General features: G+C 43.6%; 1 protein-coding gene across 2 annotated transcripts; it reads left to right on the top strand.

The window, feature by feature from the left end:
• Nucleotides 1-675: 675 nt before the first annotated feature.
• Nucleotides 676-9,563, top strand: LOC141017893 (adenylate cyclase type 3-like). 2 transcript variants are annotated; one of them, XM_073492687.1, is made up of 20 exons: nucleotides 676-1,356; nucleotides 1,859-2,008; nucleotides 3,470-3,606; nucleotides 3,705-3,816; nucleotides 3,967-4,094; nucleotides 4,187-4,345; nucleotides 4,436-4,591; nucleotides 4,683-4,797; nucleotides 4,927-5,003; nucleotides 5,090-5,251; nucleotides 5,891-5,978; nucleotides 6,153-6,269; nucleotides 6,818-7,092; nucleotides 7,398-7,479; nucleotides 7,630-7,788; nucleotides 8,100-8,246; nucleotides 8,359-8,475; nucleotides 8,898-9,024; nucleotides 9,120-9,244; nucleotides 9,332-9,563. In XM_073492687.1, exons 1-20 carry the CDS (start codon nucleotides 676-678, stop codon nucleotides 9,512-9,514), a joined length of 3,297 nt encoding a protein of 1,098 aa, XP_073348788.1. In that variant the 3' UTR covers nucleotides 9,515-9,563. The 2 variants fall into 2 exon arrangements, with proteins under 2 accessions (XP_073348788.1, XP_073348789.1); XM_073492688.1 differs by having other exon boundaries at nucleotides 4,436-4,595; nucleotides 4,690-4,797.
• The last annotated feature ends 623 nt before the right edge of the window (nucleotides 9,564-10,186 follow it).

Genomic DNA, 10,186 nt, shown 5'->3' with positions numbered 1-10,186 from the left:
TCAAGAGGATCAAATGAAAAGTCATTTTTTAGTCATTTTGCAGAGCAGCTCTAACGAACCCTTTTCCCCACCTCTTCTCACCATCACTGCCATCATTTCCCAAGACATGATCACAAGCTGGCAGTCATCTTAGCAACAGTAACAGAGGACCTGCTGTTTAGAAGGAGGAGGGAGGAGAGAGAAGCAACATCAGAAGCATTAGAGTCTGTTCTGCTAACTGAGAGGAATATGGATTTTTTCATCAAAATACTTTCTCCCTCTCTGAAAAGATGACATGTTGCATGCAAATGGATATCCACCTGTGGCTCAGGGTTTTGTTGGCGGCATGCAGGACTTCAGCAGCAAGAAAGAAGAGGTTGCAAGACGTTTTTCCACTGAAACAACCTGGGGACAGAGCAGCAGCGGCTCCAAGACTGTGATCATCTAGTTTAAGGGAGTTAAAGGCACCTTAAAATGAAGAAATATGGCAATGATATCAAAAGGTAAACAAGGTTTCATTGTAGACACAGCCTATGTTGAGTTATATATATGGAAATATAAGTGTTTTTGATTGAGATGGATGGATTTTTGCACAAAATTAAAAGTTTGACTCTCCAAAAGCAGCACAAAGATGGAAATGGCATTCTGTGCACTTGAGGAATAATGTTGCGCGACAGTATTACTTCATGAACCAACATGTCTTTGAACCGGGTCCACACAACAGACACGGAGCCGTCTGCAGAGTACTCGGTGGAGTACTCAGTGGAGGTTCCCACTGACTCCAGCCATGCCGCGGCTCGGACGCGTGACGTGACTGTGCTGCAGTCCAGCTGCTGCCGCTGCCTGCCGCGCGCAGTCCGCCTCACCTTCACGCCCGAGTCGCTGGAGAGGCTTTACCAGAGCTATTTCCGCCGACAGAGGCAGGAGAACCTGCTAGTGTTGGCGATGTTCGCCGCTCTTTTCAATAGCTTCATCATCATCATGTGCGCGGTGGTGTACACTGAGGACAAGCTGGCCATGGTGGTGGTGGCGGCGGTGGGGCTGGCCGCGGACGTCGCGCTCTTCCTGATCTGCTGGCTGCAGAAGCTCCCAGCATCACCTGTGTGGCGGGGAGCTGTGCCGTACATCCTGTGGCTGATGATCGCCATCCACGTTTTGTGTTACATGGGTCTGAACTACGAGCGGTTCCCCCAGGCCAGCGACTCTGCGGGCTGGCAGGCCTTCTTCAGTTTCTCCAGCTTCCTGACGCTCCCTCTGAACCTGGTGCCGCTGATACTGCTCACAGCCCTCTCCTGTGGGATACACACCCTGGTGCTGGGGGTGACTGTGGCGCAGAGGTTTGAGGATAACCTGCAGGGGCCCATGCTGGTCAGACAGGTAAAAATGACCCTCAGTAAAGTGGTAAATGATGAAGCACCTGCGAGGTCAAAGGTGTTACAGGTGGTTGACCAGGTGTGGAGAGCATGAGGTGTCCACATTTTACTTTAGTACAGGGATCAAGACAAGAAGGGAGAAGGGAATGTATGGAAGCCCATTTACACCAGTTCAAGAAAAATATAAGATGAAAATTAAGCTCAATGAAAACAATGTTTTCATGATATATCATGATTATAAGATTAAAGTCATAAATATGATATATAAAATGTCAAAATTATGAGGTAAAAGGTGATAAATATGCCATCTTTATCAGAAATGTGTCTTGTTTCCCTCAGACAGTTGACTAAGTGTGTTGCTAAAATGTCTGACGCGTCAGTGTGTCCACATGTTTCCACGTGTCTCCACATCTGGACCGAGACAATGGTTAAAAAGTGACAGCATAAGCAAACAGCCACACACACTGTACATACCTAAACACACATCCTCTCTCCCTTGTCTTCAGCTCCTAGCCAACCTGATGCTGTACCTGTGTGCCGTCGCGGTGGGTGTGATGTCGTACTACATGGCCGACAGGAAGTACAGGACAGCTTTTCTGGAGGCCCGTCAGTCACTAGAGGTCAAACTCACACTGGAGGAGCAGAGCACCCAGCAGGTAGTTAAACACACACACAGGTAGAATCACGTTGCTTAATGAGATCATACATTTTCTCATTTGCAGCTAACACACACATCTGCACAAACACACCTGTGAGGTTGAGCGCCCTGTGCTGCCTCATTACAGCGTGTTTTGCTCAGCTCAGGGTTAACAGGTTGATTAGAGAGACTGTTGTTTTCGCCAGCGGGGCCAACGTCAGGGACCGAACAGACACAATACAGACAGATCCAACTCTGACAACCAACAGAAGCTTTACCAGAATGTTAGGAGGGAGTTAATTGATATTTTTACTCTAATAATGTCTTTGATTATTGTCTATAATGTTGTTTGTGGTTTGTTTGCTTAAAGGTAAATTTGTCTTAATTGATAGTAGTATGTATAGTATATAGTATAGTATGTATCAACTATTAGGGCTGTTCCCCTCAGAGCCATTTCATGCTATCATGTATTTCTTCTCATGCTACAAGAGTGCTGGTATGTAAACGTTGAAGTTAATCCATAAGTTTAATTTTTAGAAGTCAAAGATAATGTTAACAAAACAATTATTATTGTTATATTAGAAGAAAAAGTAGGCATACATTTTTTTTTAAATGTGACATAAATTGATATTTTAGTTAAATTTTGCTTCTGTATTTATTTACCTTTGTATTAATCATCATTAATCATTAATTTTCCATTTATATACAGTATGTGTTGTATTTATGATATGTATGCAATATATCCATTATTTATGTTTATTTATTTACGTATTTAGATCTGCATTTATTTGGGTATTCTGTTCTCTTTGCATTTTGCAAGGTAATACATAAATAAAAAGTTTAATTAATCAATTAAAAAACACATGAAATAAATAGGGGAATCAGTACAATGGTAAAAAAAACAAACAAAAAAAAGCAAATACAGAGGGATATTATAACAGAAATATCAACTTATGTCCCATTTTATACATTCATTAATGGCTATATTTATTTTAAGTATTGTTTTGGTGCATTTCATGTCGTGTTCTTGAATCATTTGTTTGCTGTCTTTATTTTGATTTTGGCAGTTTCGGTCCTCCATACTAAACTGTCTCGATTCTGACTATGACAATGGAGGAAACAAAGATCTGAAGGTTTAAAGAGGGGAAAGATGTTGATGGTGGAGAAACAGAGACAGATAGAGGGGAAAGAAGTAGATGTAGAATTCCCACAGGGATGTGTCAGAGGGGTTTTGCGAGAAGACAGCTGAAACAAGCCAACCAGAACACATCTGATCAGTTGACAGGCTCTCTCGAGGGCTGCTGGGATCTATTTACTGCCTCAGTCATGCTCTGCACACACACACACACACACACACACACACACACACAATTGTTGTTTTGTTCATGTCTGTCATGACAAAATCTTACAATAATTGCAGTATGATTTGTATTCAACAAGTGATATTTTAAGGTGATCTGACACTGCCTTGCCCACGCAGGAGGAACTCCTACTGTCCATCCTGCCCAAACACATCGCTGATGAGATGCTGCAGGGGATGCAGAACGCGGCCAACCAGCAGGAGGTCCAGCAGCAGCAGTTCAACACCATGTACATGTACCGCCATGAAAACGTCAGGTCAGGGTCATGAAAAAACTCCAAACAGTCATGATGATGACTGAAAGGTTTTTACAGCCTTCAAACTTTATACTCCATCCTCTTCATTTCTGTTCCAGTATCCTGTTCGCTGACATAGTGGGCTTCACCCAGCTGTCCTCCGCCTGTAGCGCCCAGGAGCTCGTAAAGCTGCTGAATGAGCTGTTTGCACGCTTTGATAAACTGGCAGCAGTGAGTGCATCTTTTCTCCATGTGGTCGTTTCTCTTGACTTGATCAAAACAATGCTTATATTGATGGCAGGAATGTAAAAGTCTTTCTTTCCAGATGTCGCCAATGTCTTGCTTTGCTACACTTGTAAATATGCACAATTCCTCTTGCAGAAATATCACCAACTGAGGATTAAGATCCTCGGAGACTGTTACTACTGCATCTGTGGCCTTCCTGACTTCAGAGAGGACCATGCCGCCTGCTCCATACAGATGGGCCTAGCGATGGTGGATGCCATCTCGTAAGCAGTGATTTTACCTACACATTGAAAAAACACAAGATACACAGATATCTCACACACCCAACCACCCATTGCTTTCTCTCTCACTACAGGTACGTGCGAGAGAAGACCAGAACCGAAGTGGACATGCGCGTGGGCGTCCACACGGGCACCGTGTTGGGAGGAGTGCTCGGCCAGAAGAGGTGGCAGTTTGACGTCTGGTCCACAGACGTCACCGTAGCCAATAAGATGGAGTCTGGAGGGATTCCTGGGTGAGAGAACAACACTTTTTCTTTTCATTTCAGGTCGAGCGATCAAATTATTTTGTGCTTTTTATTTGAAGAGGTCTGTGTGCTTCACAGGAGAGTGCACATTTCCCAGACCACCAGGGACAGCCTGCATGGAGAGTTTGAGCTGGAGCCCGGCGAGGGTGGAGAGAGGTGCGAGTATCTGCAGGAGAAAGGCATCGACACGTACTTGGTTCTAGCACCCCAACAGGTGGTGAATGGGCTCAGTGGAATTGTGAGTGACTCGATATTCATCACGCATCAAGAGTACATTACATAAAAAGTTCTTACAGTTGTGTTTACATTTTTATTTGCCTCTCATCTCTCAGAAACCAGCCACGTTGCCCAACAGAAATTCAAAACAGCTGATCAACACCACGGCAACCAATGGGAACGCAGCCTCACCCCAGTCCACGTCCACTGAGTCCAAACAGGAGGTGAATTATGATGTCCTGGGTTCAGAGTAACCTAACACACACACACACTCCTCTGAAACATGAAATGCACAGACATGTCACTCAGTAATCTCAGTTGTCTGATCTCTCTTGTCTTGCCGACAACCTCAGAGGGAGAAGGTGGTCGACGAACAAGTGATCAACAGACGACTGCAGCAGGAGCTGCTGGAGAGAGAAACTAAGCAAATGTAAGAAAACGAGTGAAATGGAAAAAGAGACAAAAAATGCAGAGGATGATAATCATGGACTTTTTAACTGTCTGTGTTCCTAACAGAATGAAGGATCATCAGATCAACCCCGTGTCGTTGCGTTTTCTGGACTTGAAGTTGGAGGAGCACTACTCCTCAGAGAAGGAGAAGCGGAGCGGAGCGGCCTTCTGCTGCTGTATGATAGTGCTCTTCTTCATTACAGCAATGGAGGTGTTCATAGACCCACTGTGAGTTCACACATGTTACCCGTAGACTGTACAATATATGGACACACTCTCCGTGATTTCACTCATAGACCTCAACCAACTCCTGGCTGATCCTAAATTGGCCAAAGAGGTGGAGTTTACCAGACGGCTAGCAGCTAGCTGTCACTCAACACGGTCACGTCCTTAATTATACCGAAATTTTAAGGTGCAATATGTACGAATTTTAGTTTAAAATATTAAATAACTAAAATTTACAACAGAATTTGAAGAAATAACAGTGTTGACGTTGTGTCAAAGATGTCTACGGTTCCCCCCAAGCCTGAAAACCTTCTCAGCCCAGCCCTCCAAAGCTCCTGTTAAAGCTAGAGATCAAGTGGGTTTTGCACCTGTATGCTGTCAACAGTGCCTCAGTGGCCACTTGAGGAACTGCAGGTTTAAGCACTTCCACATGTCCTCAGTTTTCAGCCCTTGCTATATCCTATAAAATGCATTTAATATGCACTTGAAATGAAAACAAAACACATACAGACTGTGTTATGCTCCTTGGACATCTGTGAATTCATATATTACATAAATATATAAAGTGTGCTTTAAAAATGGTAAAGGCGGACCAAGAAACTGACTGCAGATGTATTGTTGTATTGTATGTTCTTGTTCCAGGTTGGGCGTGAACTATGTGACTCTCGGCATAGGAGAGCTATTGTTGCTTATCCTCACAGTGTGCTCCCTGGCTGCCATCTTCCCCAGGGTGAGAAAACCAAATTAGTACCCATGGTTGTTGTGATTGGAAAACTTTGCCAGCTTTTCTGCTGAAGATCACTTACAAAACTTGAAACTGACACAACAGTCAACATCGAATGTTATTACATCAGAGAAACATTACATGAAGTAAAACACTGCCATTGATGTTTGTTTGTCGCAGATGTTCTCCAAGAGGTTGGTGTCTTTCTCAATGTGGATCGATCGCACGCGGTGGGCCAGAAACACATGGGCCATGGCGGCCATATTTGTTCTCACCATGGCTGTGATCGCTGACATGGTACGACTGCAAGGCGCTAATGTTATTGTCATTATTTTTGATAAAACAACAAAATGAAACGTGTGTTTTTGGCTACTTCAGTAACTGAAAAACAAGATCCTCCATCCAGTGTTTATTTTCATATCAACCAACCCGAGCGTGTGTGCATGTGCGCGCGTCTTTCCATGTGTGTGTTTCCACTTTGTCCTCATCAAACTATCACTGCCTTTTATGTGTCTGACTACATGTTCCCAGTGGGGTCCATTAGTCGTCTGTCTCGCTGCCTGCTGGCTCATTTGTCACGGCCCCACAGGAGCAGCCTGTTGCACACACTGCTGCCTTCGTGCTCTGACAGGAAACAAAGGACGCTAAAGTGAACATGTTTTCTGTCTAAGCTGTCACATGGAGGTGACAGTCACACATGGACGAAAAAGAAGTCAACATAATTGATTTATATATTTAATTTATATATTTACAGCACATTTAATTTAAATAGTAGCTAAATAGTAACCAATATGACACAATGTTTATTGTTAAATGACTCATGCACTTTTTCTGTGATGTTCTAGCTGAGCTGCGTCCCGCCGACCCTTCGAGTCTTCAACAGCACCGCTGGGCCCGTGTTGGAGTCACTCGGCGACCCTGCAGGCTGCGCAGAGAATCCAAAGCACTACAGCTTCATGGCTGTGATGTCGCTCATCGCCACGGCCATGCTGGTGCAGGCCAGCCACCTGATTAAACTGGGCCTCATGGTGCTGGTCGTCACAGCAACCGGAGCTGTCAACATCTACAGCTGGAGGGACATTTATGACCTGTATGACTACATACGTTTTGCCTCATACAGGTGAGAAATGGGTAGAACAGATCAACGAGCACTGTATTTTATGTCATTTTAATGAATATCAGATGTGAGAGAAGTGCTCAAATCTTGTTCTTAATTAAAAGTCCTGCATTTATGTTTACTTAAAGGAGCAATATGTGGGAATTTTAGTTAAAAATGTACAATAATTAACTCAAATTATCAACAGAATGTGAATAAATAGCTGTTTTGACGCTATGATGTCTATGTACAGTGTTGAAGAGTTATCTACTGTTATCTAACAGTTATCTAGTTTTATCAGTATTCTGCCTCTGTCTCTGTGTTAACAGAACGTCCATAGTGCCGTCCAAGTACCTCATGACCATGATGATCATTGTCATGATGATTTGCTTCTACTTCTTTGCCCGCCATGTGAGTCCCTTTCTCCTGTACTCCCACACTGTATCACACTTCACTGACCCACGGGCTGTCTGCTACAGCCTTGAAAGTCAACTTCCTGTGAAAATAACTTACCTTAATCTTAATATATCATGTCTTTCGATCCTTCTGTGGTGTGTGTAGTTGGAGCGTCAGTCCAGGAAGCTCTTCCTGTGGAAGATCGGTGTGCACAACCAGAAGGAGAGGGTGTTCGAGATGAGGCGCTGGAACGAAGCGCTGGTCACCAACATGCTGCCGGAGCACGTGGCCAAACACTTCCTGGGCTCTAAGAAGAGAGATGAGGTACACGAGTGTGTGCTGTTTCGTTTAGATGTGTGGGTGTATGAGGGGCGGTGAGTACAGAAAAATAAAACAACATGAGCTAGGGATGTCAAACAGCATTATTAAGAATACACAATGTGTGACACCTGCACCTCTTTACAATGCAGTTCATTGCATGTCATTGCCATCTTGTGGTCAATTTCATAATCACATCTTTGAATGCTTTCCACTCGTGTTTTTTTTAATAAACAGTGATGATGAAAACCTTTATCAAGAAAAATCTGAAATTTACAATCAGAGCAAATTAACATCATGTCACTTGTCACATGTAGGAGCTGTACAGCCAGTCGTACAGTGAAACAGGTGTGATGTTCGCCTCCATCCCCAACTTCTCTGACTTCTACACCGAAGAGGGCATCAACAACGGAGGCATCGAGTGTCTCCGGATTCTCAACGAGATCATCTCAGACTTTGACAGCGTGAGCCCCAGCAGTGTTTTGTGCATATTGAGAACTAAATGGTCAGACCTGCAGATGTTTTACATGCAAATGACTCCCCTTGACTTTGACTGATGTGTGCTTTCTCCTCCAGTTACTAGACCGGGAGGAGTTTCGCTTCATCACCAAGATCAAGACAATAGGAAGCACCTACATGGCCGCCTCAGGACTCACTCCTGAGAGCAACACGAACGAATACACTAACCGGAAGGTGTGATAATTTACCAGCTGATATCTTACACATACACCTTGTTACAAGTGTAACAATCTGTTGTACCATTCATCTTTACTGGTCCTGCATTTTCTGACGAAATTAAAGGGACAGTTCACTCCAAAATCAAAAATACATATTTTTCGCCTTACCTGTGGTGCTATTTATCCATCTCGATTGAGTTTTTCTAATGTATTATTTAAGCACTTTGAGCACCACAAGCTGAGTGCCATCTAGTTCAGTTATATTAGATGGCCAGACATCTCTACAGCCGATATCTCTAAAACTCGGCCACCCACACCAAAACTATCTAGATGGATAAATAGCACTAAAGGTAAGAAGAACAATATGTACTTTTGATTATGGGGTGAACTGTCCCTTTAAGTGTACAAGTTGAACCAGATTGAACTTCTGTCCCACAGCCAGAGGACCAGTCACTGATTGAGCGCTGGCAGCACCTCGCTGACCTGGCAGACTTCGCCTTGGCTATGAAAGTCACCCTCAGCAACCTCAACAAACAGTCTTTCAACAACTTCATGCTCCGAATCGGTCAGTGTGCGTGTGTTTATGTGTGTGAGCCTGTCCACGTGCATATCTGCAAGCGTGTGTGTGTGTGTTCATGTTTCCATGTTGGTCCCCTTCAGGTCTGAATAAGGGAGGAGTTTTGGCTGGAGTGATTGGAGCTCGTAAACCTCACTATGACATCTGGGGCAACACGGTGAATGTAGCCAGCAGAATGGAGTCCACCGGAGTGATGGGAAACATCCAGGTAGCAGAAATACAAAGAACACACCTGAATATCTCCTGTTATTACTTCTTTGTCTCCTTTAAATGCTATGCTCTGCTCTGCCCTCAGTTGGTGGAGGACTGCCATGACATCCTGAAGGAGTACGGCTTCCGCTTTATCAGGAGGGGGCCCATATTTGTCAAAGGGAAAGGGGAGCTGCTAACCTTCTTCATGAAAGGAAAAGACAAACCCAGTAACAAAAGTGGTCCAGTGACCACAACCCTTCCACACCAAGTTGGAGATCTGTCTTGACTGTTTTCACCTGGTGAAACTCCATTAAAACACAGCCAGTCTCTCTCATATACACAGGTTATTTGCATAGATCTTTGTCATATGCTCTGTAGCTATGTAAAGCATGGAGGTAGACCAACACAATACAATAGTGCTGAAATTTAAGAACAGAAATCCATTCTGTATAGTTGTACATAATTCAGAAATACAGCTGACGTTCTCAGCGCCTGCATTACAGATCTTATCACTTTGCACTTGATTCATAGAGTGCTATGAGAATTACAAGCTAGGAACAGACATATCAATTACTTTTCTTTCTTGTCTTACCTTGAGCTCAGGTTTTGTAAAATAATGTAGCATAATCACTCTGTATTTATACTGTGTTAATAAAACATGTTTGCACTAAGTTTTTGAGATTATTTCGTGGATTCTGAGATGCAATTTTGTTGGTTCACACAATTTCGAGAGCAGTGCTTCAACTGGACTCTAAACAAGACATCTGCACAACACGCACATGCAGCTTTCATGATGAGGGGTCTGGTTTCATTAGATAAATGACCAAATGGTGAGTTTAAAAGCCCTGCAACAGGACAATTGTGTGGGCACAGGTGTTATTAATTATTCTGACTGACTGGACTTGTGTTCAGGGTGAAGGTGAGCAGAGCTATATGTTCACTATACCCTAATCAGGGA

The sequence above is a fragment of the Pagrus major genome, chromosome 22, assembly GCF_040436345.1.
Source record: "Pagrus major chromosome 22, Pma_NU_1.0".
Lineage (NCBI taxonomy): Eukaryota > Metazoa > Chordata > Actinopteri > Spariformes > Sparidae > Pagrus > Pagrus major.
The sequence above is the reverse complement of the archived record's forward strand: the minus strand, read 5'-3'. Positions and strand labels throughout refer to the sequence as shown.

Excerpts from the sequence above, each read along its gene's own strand:
- LOC141017893 (XM_073492687.1), top strand. The coding sequence starts at position 676 with ATGTCTTTGAACCGGGTCCACACAACAGACACGGAGCCGTCTGCAGAG. Across the intron at positions 2,009-3,469 it reads AGGAGCAGAGCACCCAGCAG|GAGGAACTCCTACTGTCCAT; the intron begins GTAGTTAAACAC and ends TTGCCCACGCAG. Across the intron at positions 7,480-7,629 it reads TCTACTTCTTTGCCCGCCAT|TTGGAGCGTCAGTCCAGGAA; the intron begins GTGAGTCCCTTT and ends TGGTGTGTGTAG.